At 50.8% G+C, this 12479-nt stretch overlaps 1 protein-coding gene across 6 annotated transcripts in view; it reads right to left on the bottom strand.

Moving 5' to 3' along the window:
- Window positions 1–12479, bottom strand: part of GAS7 (growth arrest specific 7) — a 201330-nt gene that overhangs the window by 140933 nt on the left and 47918 nt on the right. For 2 of the 6 annotated variants that reach the window (XM_065909443.1, XM_065909446.1), the window contains exon 1: window positions 635–707. The exons of 3 other annotated variants lie outside the window; for them this stretch is intronic. Coding sequence is in view for 1 of the 3 variants with exons in the window: in XM_065909446.1 (XP_065765518.1) it covers window positions 635–678 (44 nt within the window). In the remaining 2 variants the exon portion in view is untranslated. Of the gene's footprint in view, window positions 1–634; window positions 708–4934; window positions 4950–12479 lie in introns of those variants that run through there. One more of the 6 variants, XM_065909445.1, reaches the window with a different exon arrangement.

The raw sequence follows: 12479 nt of genomic DNA, 5'->3' as shown, positions 1-12479 counted from the left end.
CAAGAAGACTGGAGTGGGTCGCCATTCCCTTCTCCAGGGATCGTCCCAACTCAGGGATCGAACCCACGTCTCCTGCACTGGCAGGCAGATTCTTTACCAATGAGCAACCAGGGAAGCCCACTGTGTACCAAATTAAACCAAAACTCAATGGTTTCAAACAACAGACATGCAGTCTCAGTTTCTGCAGGTCAGGGATCTGGGTACAGTTTACCCAGACTTTGAGACTTAGCCAGACTTCTGAGCAGACTTCTCACAATGTTGCTACCCAGGGTCAAGTTCTCCACCTTCCCAATCTAATCCCTCTCAACTCTGGTCAATCCACCTCCAAAGTTCATCCATTATCCACCCAGGGCTGCCACCCCGTTTCCAGGGCACCAACACCACTCCCTGTATCATCACAATGATCTTCAAATTGACTCTCCATCCCCTCCAACCTACTCTCTACAGGGCAGCCAGAGAGAACTTAGAACACAGTCATCAGATTACCTCAACCAAAGTCATCCAAAGGTTTTGCACTGCTCTTTGAAAAAAGAAATCCAAACTACTTCACCTAATTCACAAAGCAATAAAGTCTGCCCTTCTACTTACCCGATCCCTCATCATTTTATACCACATCCCCTCTAGCCACACCAACCTTCTTTGCTCTGTGCCGTTCAATGCAGTGTGGTTCCCAGCCATATGCTGCTTTTTTAAAGTTAAAACAGTGACAACTAAAATAAAATGTGAAATTCGGTTCCTAAGTATTCCCAGACACCTTTCAAGTACTGAGCTGTCACATGGGGCTGGTGGCCACATGACCAGAACAGATGACCAGGAAATGACCAGAACATTTCTATCGCTGCAGATTAAGCTTGGACCTCGCTGTCCTAGCTGCTCCTTGGGAAAAGTTCAGACCTTCCTCATGGCTCTGGCATGGGGCTGTTACCTCTGCCTTTCCCCCAGCAATTTGTTCCCATGGCTGGATCCAGACATCGGCTTAAGTGGGAGGTTCCCCCACAAGCACCGATCTAAAGAAGCCACCATTTAGTCACTTCCAACCACAGGAACCAATTTAATCCTGCAGAGCATTTACCACGGGCTGAGGCCCTCCTTGTTTATTTGGGTTTGTCTGCTTATTGCCCAACTCCACCCACGCCTCCTCACCCTGAAGCAGACTTCCAACATCAGGGACCTCGTCCGGCTGGCTCACAGCATTCCGGCACCCAACACACCTGCTCAATTAGTATTAGCTGATTGTTAGACCTACGCCACTCAGATTTCCTCTTAAATCACCCTTTCTCCACCTTCCCCGCCACCGCCCAGCCTTCATCCCCGCCGACAGCGCTGCGGACAGAATCCTGCCTCTGCCCTATCTTAAGCCCGCAAACACTCGCAGGTGAACTTGTCAAGTGCTCCTCCTGTCAGCCCAGGCCCCTGTTCCTGTCCCTTCTGGCCCCAAACAGCCTCCGCGTCCCCACAGGCTGCATGCCTGTTCCTACCTCTGCGCTGCCGTCAAGTCTTCCGCTCTGCTTGGAGTAACCTTCCTGCTTCTCCATGCAGCCGCACCTTCGCCTGCCTCCCAGGTGTGGCTCGGTGGCACTGCTTCTGCAGACACAGGCCCCTCCTCTGGTCTCCTCCAGCGCTTCCTGTCTGCAGCCCGGCTTCGGTGCTTACTCACGCAAGACCAGACGTTCCACCTCCCACACATACCCCCCACCACCACACGCATTATCATCCCCGAGACGTCTCCTAAGAGGGGTGCTTCTCAAACTTCACTGAGGAGCAGAGTCAATGAAGAGTTTACAAAGACACAAGTCAAGGCTTGTGAACACAGGATAAGATCTGGGCTTCTGGGCTTTCCCCACAATCCCCAGGTGATGCGGAGACACAACTGCAAGCTGCACCACTTTCTTTTCTTTTCTTTTCTTTTTTTGATGTATATTTGACTTACAATGTTGTGTTAATTTCTGCTGTACACCAAAGTGATGTAGTCGTACACACATAAACATTTTCTTTCATACTCTTTTCCATTATAGTTTATCATAGGATAGTGAATATAGTCCCCTACGTGATAGAGTAGGACCTTGTTGCTTGTCCACCTTATATATAATAGCTTGCATTTGCTAACCCCAAACTCCCAATCCACCCCTCTCCCACCCCACTCCTTAGCAACCACTTGTCTGTTCTGTATATCTGTGAGTCTGTTTCTCTTTCGTAGATAAACTCATTTGTGTCCTATTCTAGATTCCACATATAAGTGACATATGTTATTTGTATTTCTCTGACTTTCTTCACTTAGCATGATAACCTCTAATCCATCCTTGAGAGTTCCTTGGACTGTAAGGTGATCAAACCAGTCAATCCTAAAGGAAATCAGTCCTGAATATTCACTGGAAGAACAGATGCTGAAGCTGAAAGCTCCAATACTTTGGCCACCTGATGCAAAGAACTGACTTATTGGAAAAGATCCTGATGCTGGCAAAGACTGAAGACAGGAACGAGAAGAAGGGGATGACAGAGGATGAGATGGCTGGATGGCATCACTGACTCGATGGACATGAGTTTGAGCAAGCTCCAGGAGTTGGTGAAGGACAGGGAAGCCTGGCATGCTGCAGTCCATGGGGTCTCGAAACATCGGATAGGACTGAGCGACTGAACTGAACTGAGTCCATCCATGTTGCTGCAAATGGCATGATTTTATTCTTTTTTATGGCTGAATCATATTTAATTGTATATATGTACTACATCTTTATCCACTCGTCTGTCGACAGACATTCAGGTTTTCATGTCTTGGCCACTTTAAACAGTGAGCTGCACTGATTTAGAACATCAGAACTTCAAGGAGTGGTTCAAGTCTTATCCATTTCCACCAATAGGGAACAACTGGGAAAGGCCCGACTTGGTTAATGACGTTCTCTCACACAAACTTGCTCTTCTACAAGAACTGAAAGCTACCCCCTGAAGCAGGCTGAAAAACAGGCCCCCAAATGGAACCACATCTTAATCTCTGGAACCTGCAAATGTTACCTTAAAAAGAAAAAAAGGACGTGCCAGGTATAATTGAGCTAAGGAATTTGAGATGAGAAGGTTATCTGGCCAGACCCTAAATACACTCACAAGGGTCCTTATAAGAAGGAGATAAGGTCAAAGAGGGAAGGAAGCCAACACCAGGCCATAAATGGGGAGAAAAAGCAACAGGACATGCAGCCCTGAGCCCTAGAAGGAGCTTTTAGAAGATGGAAAAAGAAGGAATGGATGAACGTCCCCCCACCCAGGGTTCCCCAGGAGAAGCCAGTCTTGGGACACTGATTTTAACCTCATGACTCATTTCAGACTCTGGCTCTTCAGATCTATGGAAGGGATGTGAAACTACTACATTTGCGGCAAGAGAAAACTAACACTTCCTTTTCTGTAACAGGGCGAGGTAAAGTTCTAAGTGCCTAAGGATCATGATTTTCCGCTTATTTCATTACTGAAAAGACAACACGAGATGCTCCACTGGAACAGGGCTGGCTTGCTCTGTTCACGCCTGTGTCCACAAGGCCCAGGTCAGGGTCTGCCACGGACATCTGTGGACATCGAAATTCCTCAAGGAAGGCCCATCAGTGAAATGAGGCAGGAAGGTGTTTCAGAAAACAAACAAAAAGATGCTCTTTCCATTGATTTATTGTTACAGGGTTTTAAAAAAACAGCAGCAGCCGCAAGGTGAAGAAGAGAAAGCCATCACAATATGAAGGGAAGTAAAAACAAATGTACATTTGCAAACATCTGCATGATTTCCTCCATACCCACAAGAAAGTGATAACTTGCTCACTTCTGGGAGGTGAACTGAGAGATAAAGGACAGGGGTAAGAGGTGGGCCAACGTTCACTCTATTTTTAGTGCTTATCAAATGTCAGAATTCATCTATATATCACCTAGTCGGTAAGAATGTGCTCACTTCACTTCAGTCATGTCTGACTCTCTGCGACCCCATGGACTGTAGCTTGCCAGGCTCCTCTGTCCATGGGATTCTCCAGGCAAGAATACTGGAGCGGGTTGCCATGCCCTCCTCTGGCAGATCTTCCTGAACTAGGGATCGAACCTGCATCTCTTATGTCTCCTGCATTAACAGGCGGGTTCTTTACCACTAGCACCACCTGGGAAGCCCTCTGTATTTCTTAGTGCTCATCAAATGTCAGAATTCAACTGGATATGACATATTCAGTAAGAATAAAACTAACAAAGATACATTCCTGGGATCTGCACTCAACAAAGAGTTTAAAACCTACCCCATGCACCTCCTTCTGCATAGATGCTACAACCTCGGTGGGAAGACGTCACCTGCCAGGTGAGCAGGCCCAGGGGACCAGTTGCACAGCAAGCAGCCTCAAGTCAACCCCCGGCCCTCCCGGTGCCACGAACGCCCCGTCTGCTCCCCTGTGGTACAGGGCCTCCAAGGAGGAGGAGGAGGAGGAGGAGTTCCTTAAACCCTGGTCCTCGGCAAACCTAGGCTGTGTTCCAACCCTGGAAGTGATCAGGGCTGCTCCTGCTCCTGCCTAAATCCTGGTTTCTGGGTCCATTTCTGACTAGGGTGCCACCCTACCCCAGGGCGCCCACTGCCATGGCGATGATGCCCTGCCAGCCTCTCAAGCTAGGGCAGCAAATGCAAGTGGGTTCCATGGCTGCGTCCGATAATCACTATGGACACCAGCCCGTAGCAGGTCTGCGTCCAATTAGCCACCCCCACAACAACGCCATGGCAACAAAGGTAATATTATTGTTCCACGAAGAGACAGAGAAACTCACACACACACACACACACACACACACACACACACACACACACACACGTGTTGTACGGCAGCTTTCACAGCCACAGAGATATCACTTCCCCACACCCTGTGACTTGTGCCTCTCACTTCCCGATGACGATGCAGCTCCTCTGATGGGAAGTCACTGGCTCGGGCAATTACCTCTTCACACCCTCCGCTGTGAGCCCTTCACAGGAAACAGCACGAGTCCCAGGCAAGCTGGGTGTGGGGGCTGTGAGACTCCCTCCCTCTGCCTCCTCCGGGAGGCAAGGAGGCTGGCCAGAGGCAGGATGGCCTCCAGGTAAAGCTCCAAGCTGCCCTCTGTCTGTCTGGCTCTCTGTTTGGCTGGCTAGCTGGCTTCCCCACGCCAGACCCAAGCGGGGCGCTGGGGTTTTGGTGGCTGCAGCCCTGAGCCACACGCTAATCTTCAGACCCAAATGTGGAAAGCATTAACCCAAATGGAAAGACATAAATCAGGAGCGGAGCTGATGGCACCGAGGAAAACAACTCTGCTCGGAGAGCCTGGGCTGTTGCACAAGAGCAGAGTGAGTCACTCGCCAGCAGGGGGAGGACCAGGGAGGGAGGAAGGAGGGGAGCCCTGTGGGATGGGCGGGTGGACGGGAGGGTGGAGCGGTGCAAAAACACAGCTGTAGGCTCATCACTAACCGCACTTCATCAGCAGCCTGCGGGGAGGGGGGCAAAAATGTCACCTCTCCTCCCCAATCCAGGAAGCCTTTCAAACCATGTCCTCCCTGGAGGAGACAGCAGGAAGGAGTCTTCCCACAGCCAACAGGTCACCCTTTGCACCCTGCAGCTGTGTCCTGGGGAAGCAAACCTCAGGCCCTCTAAAAAGAAGGTCTTCTGTATCCTTTGCTCCTCCCTGGCCATGTGCCATGTCCATTTGGGGTCCTCAAGCCGAGATGCCCATCGTGGGTACACAACTCTTGTCCTACCTGCTTGCCCATCACTACTGTTTCATAGCTTCTCTTCCTTTCCTTCTTCCAAACATTCCATCTTCCACCCAAGCAACTGGGGACAAGACCATCAGCTTCCCCATCCCTACTCTCTGGAGACAATCTCCAGGCTTCCTGTAAGACCCTGCCTCACCCACCAACTCCTCTGCCAAGCGAAAGGGGGGCTTCCCTGGTGGCTCAGACGGTAAAGAATCGGCCTGCAATGCAGGAGACACAGGTGTGATCCCTGGGTGGGAAAGATCCCCTGGAGAAGGGAGTGGCTATCCACTCCAGTATTCTCACCTGGAGAATACTCTGCCAAGACTGATTCCCAGCCTTCAAGCTCTAAGCACCTGCTCTGAGCAGGCCCTGCTGTCCCTGGGTGTGGCCTCGGGAAGGAGGAGCCCTAAAGAGATAATGTTGGGAGAGTGGAAGCACTGGGAGGTCTTGAGCCCTCAGGGCTCTAGAAATTACCATGGCAACACCATAGCTTTTGGCAGGACCCCTCCTCATCTCACTCTGATGAAATAAGGTTGTGTTTAGAGATCAACAAGGTCTCTTAGACTCTGACAGCAATGTCGTAACATTAACAGAACTTACATCCCTGTGAGTAGAGACACATGACAGCTGGATAGATGAGTAAATGACTCAGTTTTGTTGAAAGGTGACAAGTGATGGAGAAAAAGAACAGAGTAGGGTAAAGGGGTGGGCATAGTGGGGTGAGCAAGAGACTCAAAAGAGATGAAAGAGTGGGTTAGTTTCTGGTGGCTGCAGCACCAAATTAACACAAACTAATTGGCTTCCCAGTGGTCATGTATGGATGTGAGAGCTGGACTGTGAAGAAAGCTGAGGGCCAAAAAACTGATGCTTTTGAACTGTGGTGTTGGAGAAGACTCCTGAGAGTCCCTTGGATTGCAAGGAGATCCAACCAGTCCATCCTAAAGGAGATCAGTCCTGGGTGTTCATTGGAAGGACTGATGCTGAAGCTGAAACCCCAATACTTTGGCCACCTCATGCGAAGAGTTGACTCATTAGAAAAGACCCTGATGCTGGGAGGGACTGGGGGCAGGAGGAGAAGGGGACGACAGAAGATGAGATGGCTGGATGGCATCACCGACTCGATGGACATGAGTTTGAGTAAACTCTGGGAGTTTGTGATGGACAGGGAGGCCTGGTGTGCTGTGATTCATGGGATCACAAAGAGTTGGACACGACTGAGCAACTGAACTGAACTGAACTGAATTGGCTTCCCAGGTGGCTCAGTGCTAAAGAATCCGCCTGTCAATGCAAGAGATGTGGGTTTGATCCCTGAGTCAGGGAGATCCCCTAGAGAAGGAAATGGCAACCCATTCCAGTATTCTTGCCTGGGAAATCCCATGGATAGAGGAGCCTGGTGGGCTACAGTCCTTGGGGGTCGCAAAAGAGTCGGACACAACTCAGTGACTAAAAAACAACAACAAAGAAGCTTAAAGTTACAATATAAATGCGTTGCCTTCCAGTTCTGGGGTCAGAGGCCTAGAAAGGGGTCAAGGTACCAGCAAGGCAGTTCCTTCGAGAGGCCCTAAAAAGAACCCGCTTCCGTGCCTCTCCTCTCAGCTTCTAGACACTGCCCGCATTCCTTGGCTCGAGGCCCCTTCCCCACATCCTCAATCTCTAGCTTCTGCTGTCACATCTACGCCAGACCTGATCCTCCCGCCTGCCTCTTCTACAGATCCTTGTCCTTACACTGGACCCATCGGAATAATCCAGAACCACCTCCTCATCACAAGAGCCTTAATTTACTCATACCTGCAGAATCCCGTCTGCCTTGTAAGGTAACGTCCCCACAGGCTCTGGGGACTAGGCCACGGACATCTGTGGAGACCATTACTCAGTTCACTGCAGGGAGTGAGCCGCGCAGGCTGCCAGGGCCCTGAGGAGGAAGTGTGCCTGGAACATCTGCAGGAAGGCCAGAGAGGCAGGGTGAGGGAGGCGAGCGAGTGAGGGGGAGGAGAGGCCCCAGAGTCAGGGCAGTCACGTGTCTGACTGTGTAGCTCCTCGTCAGCTGCGGTGGGGACCTCTTCAGCATTTACTCTGCTATCGTGGAGGCCCACCCAGATGTTCTTAGTCAGGAGGCGACCGTTCACATCAAAGGGTACTATGCTGGTGCTTGTGGCTGGGAGCAAAATGACAGTGGTGGGGGTGGTGAGGAGTGGTTGGAATTTTTATTTTTTTTTAAGTTGTACCTAGAAGGAGAAGCTCACATCCTTACCTGACAAACCAAATACGAGATGTGAGAGAAAGCGAGGGGAGGGGGCTGTCAAGGTTTTTGGCCAGAGCGGCTGAAGCGACAGACTTGGAGTTTATGGAGCAGGACAGGCTTTGGGTGGCGTGGACAGGCGGAATGGCAATGCCGACTGGATATGGGTCAGGAGGTCAGGGGCAAAACTGATGAGCTCAGGCTGGAAATGGGCTTGCTGGCCACAGCTGAAGGCTCTCATGGGGGTGCTGCCAGGGATCCGGACTGGGCCCAACCACCAGGCTAAGACTGGGGTCTGGGATTGACCCTGAGAGGAATGGGACATGCCTGGGCCCTGTGGCGGCCTGGGGTGTGGGGCCAGCCAGGATGACCACGGTTAATCCTTTGGGTCAGTCACCAGTTGCAAGACAAGAAGACAGAGGCTGAGTCAACAGGGATTTTGTCTCAGACTACCATTGCTCAATCTGGAATTTTTTGACTTCTCACAGCCCAGAGGGTGGAATCTGAGTTGTGGGGAAAGGGGGGCCGGGGCGGCGGGGGGGAAGGGGGGAGTTAGGTGGGATTCAGGAATGCGGTCTGACCACAGACTCTAGGATCCTCAATTGAGGAGAGCTCACCTCACTACTGGTCTGGCTCTGGCTGGCCCCCAAGGGTCCTCACTGTCCAGCCCACGAGTCCTGGAAAGTCTTTCTGTGTCTGAGCTGCTGGACAGTGTCAACATGGTCCTACCCGAGGGGCCCAGGAAATCAGGAGGACAAAGAGGGCCAAGGGCAGGTGGCCAGACTGTGTGGGCCCCTCCCAGGTGATGCAGGTCTGCTCCTCCCTGAGAACAACATGTTCCAACATCAAAGGCAAGTGGATCCTCAGGGACAGACAGCACAAGCCAAGCCCTTCTCTGGCACTTTCATCTATTCATTCATCTGACAAATATTTAGTGTTCCCTGGCACTTTCGTCCATTCATTCATTTGACAAATATTTAGGGAGTACCTACCCAGGGTCAGGCACTGCTCCTAGACATCTGGGGCATGTCAGTGACCAAACAGAAGGGGAAAAACCCTGTCTGCGTGGACCACTGACTTCTGCATGGGGGTAGAGGGAGCAGACAATAAAAAATAAATACTGAGCTGGCCAAGTTGTTCAGATGCTTTTTGGCCAACTCAATAAATAAACTATAAAGAATATTAGAATGGTGATGAAGGGGCTTCCCTGGTGGCTCAGTGGTGAAGAATTTGCCTGCCAATGCAGGAGACATGGGTTCAATCCCTGATCCGAGAAGATCGCATATGCTAAGGAGCAACTAAGTGCGTGCGCCACAGCTACTAAGCCTGGGCTCCAGAGCCTGGGAGCCTGTGCACCCTAGAGCCCCAGCTCCAACAAGAGAAGCCACCACAATGAGGAGCCCAAGCACCACAACTAGAGAGGAGCCCCTTCTCACTGCAACTAGAGATACGCCTGAGCAGCAATGAAGACCCAGCACAGCCAAAAATAAATAAAATTATTTTTAAAAAGAAGAAGTGATGGAAGAAAACAAATAGAACAAGGGGAATCAGGAATTCAGAGCAGATTGGGATGGTAGGCAGCAATTCTAACCGGTTCAAAATATTACAGTTGTTTTCAAGAAGAAACACCTTCTTTCCAGGAAGAACTATCTAGCTGTTCAGCCTCCTTCTTTCTACCTTCCCTCCCTCAAACAGTCGCTGAGTGCTCACCGGAGGTCAGCCCCACACACAGCCTCGCTTTCATGAAGATGCTTTCTTTTACAGTTTATTATATTTTATTACACATTTTATCCAAGGAGACAGAAGTTAAAGACAGTAATTCCAGAAGGGTGACGAAAGAGCAGAAGCTCATCATCCACAGGATTCTTGCAAGCATGCCAATCACAGTAGAGACCTCCCCTCCCCTCAAGAGTGTCGGATTGATGGTCAAAGGGCCTGGCCCATGTTCTCCCTCCCACTTCATGCCCCCATCACCACCCAGACCTGGATTAGCAGAAGTCACAACTCAGTGGTCTCTACGGAAGCTGCCTACAGACTGTCCTTACACCCTGCCTGGTTACCATCCCAAAGCATCAACTGGTTTTAGGGCCTCTGGACGCACTTGTTCGCTCCATGTTGCAGACCAACACATTCCCAAGGAGCACCATCCCCTCCCCTCCACTCGGAGCATCTCTGTCGAGCAGGTTCTGATTCCTCTTGCCCAGCTGTGCTCACTCCCCAGCCCACAGCAGCCCAGGGGCAGAGGATGACATGGAGGATGTTGCACTTAGGCCCTCTGGGGACCAAAAGCATTTGGCAGCTCAAGTCTCTGACCACAATTTGGAACTCTCTTATCAGTGGCACTAACCACTGGAAGACTGCAAGTGAACTGAGCACAAAGACTCTTCCTGTGTGAAGCAAAGTCAAGACTGGCCTTTGATGCACACCCTTGACAGTCTTGGGGCCTCTGGATCATCCATCTCTTTCCACTGTTCATCCAGTGGGACCAGGGCAGGCCCCAGGCTCCCTCTGCCCTGCCATAAACCCTCCAGTCTCATTTCTCTCCAGAACTGGAGGAGACTTGAGAAGATGGGGCACCGTCACTTTCCCATCCCTCCCTGTTATTGCGTGTGTGTGCGCTAAGTCACTTCATTCATGTCTGACTCTGCGACCCAATGAACTGTAGCCCGCCAGGCTCCTCTGTCCATGGGATTCTCCAGCCAAGAATACTGGAGTGGGTTGCCATGCCCACTCCAGGGGATCTTCCGGGAGCAGGAACTGAACCTGCATCTCTTACATCTCCTACATAGGCAGGTGGGTTCTTTACCACTGGGAAGCCCTGTTACTGAGTCTCCCCTAAATGGTTCAGCTAGACCAGGACTCAATCCCCAGACCCTGGTGATGACTCTCGGCAAAGATGCTCTGAGCTTCACACCTTACAGCTCCATGCCCTTCTGTGGCAGGCACATACAGAGTCAATACAGCAACCAGTCACTCAGGTCACACACTCTGGAGAGAGATGGCATGGGTACAAATCCTGTCGTTGATTGGGGGACCCTGAAGAAATGATTTCACTGCTCTGTGACTCAATTTCCCCATAAAACGGGCCTGGCAGTACTCATAGGTTTATTGCAAGGATGAAATGAGAGAATAAATAAATGTACAGTCTCCAGAACAGCACCTGAAAAACAACTAGTGCTATGTCAATGCTGTCTAGTATTATTAAATTTTTTAAAATTTTATGTTTTGGATCTTAGTCCTCCAACCAGGGATTGAATTGGTGCCCCCTTGCAGCGGAAATGCAGAGTCCTAACCACTGGACCACCAGGGAAGCCCCTATTTAAATATTTTTGATTGGACAGACCTGCTTTTTTTCTTTTCTTTTTTTTGGACAGATCTGTTTTAAAATAGCCTAGCCACTTGTGTAACCTGGCTGCCAGTGTTGGAGAGGTAAGGGACACCGGTTTGATCCCTGGGACAGGAAGATCCCCTGGAGGAGGGCATGACAACCCACTCCATTATTCTTGCCTGGAGAATCCCATGGACAGAGGAGCCTGGTAGGCTACAGTCCAAGGGGTCGTAAAGAGTCAGACAGGACTGAAGCGATAGCACGCACCCATTGGTGAGGCCACAGGCTTGTTACTTAGTTAAGAGTATTGGAGTATTGAAGATCTAACTGTGTGCCACTGAGACTGCTTGCTTCTTCCTCATCAACCTCTTCCCTGCTTCTCCAATCCCAGGATTTCTAGTGAAATCTCAGAATTCCAGGTGCTTCCTGGGGGCCTCCAACACCCCAGTAAGGAACTTGGCAACTCTCCTACCTATGGCGCAGCACAGCCATCTCAAAATTCACTGAGACCCATTCTTGCAGGGGAAGACTTAGGAAGCGGTGGGCTGAGGGCTGCCTGGAGCCCTGTAGACCAGTGACACAAGGCCCCCAAAGCACGTGGCAAGAGCCTGACCTCTCACTTAAGGTCACACAACATCCACTCTCATTAGCACCATCAAACCCCATGCCCCAAGGGCCATCAGCACCATAGCCCTTGCAGCTGGCAAAGCGGAAGGAAAAGAACATCAGAGGACATGACTTACTGATGAGCTATATGACCCAAACCCTGAGAATGGACTTTCCCATCTGTGAACGTGGTCCTCTGCCTCTCCCAGACCCAACCCGGGGATGGTGCTTCGGAAACTCAAGCAGTCAGCCGTTGCATCTGCCTTCATCCCGCCCTCCCACTGAAGACTCACAAACAGTGCTTTCTTCTTGGGAGAGGAACTAGCATCTATGCCAGCATTTCTTGGAGGGACCCAGTCATCCTTCGCTAGCAGCACATCGCCCCCAAACACCTGGGTTGATGTGTGTGGCAGGTTTGGTCAACAACCATGGGAGGGAGGCTGAAAAGCCCCCAGTGCAAAGTGGAAAACCCTGGCTCCCAACCACGCCTACACTGCACAAACCAGTTACTGACACCCTTGAACCTTGGCTTTTCTCACCCCATAAACCCCAAACATGACTGGACATGCTGTCAAATTAAC

Source organism: Muntiacus reevesi, chromosome 18 (assembly GCF_963930625.1).
Source record: "Muntiacus reevesi chromosome 18, mMunRee1.1, whole genome shotgun sequence".
Lineage (NCBI taxonomy): Eukaryota > Metazoa > Chordata > Mammalia > Artiodactyla > Cervidae > Muntiacus > Muntiacus reevesi.
The sequence above is the reverse complement of the archived record's forward strand: the minus strand, read 5'-3'. Positions and strand labels throughout refer to the sequence as shown.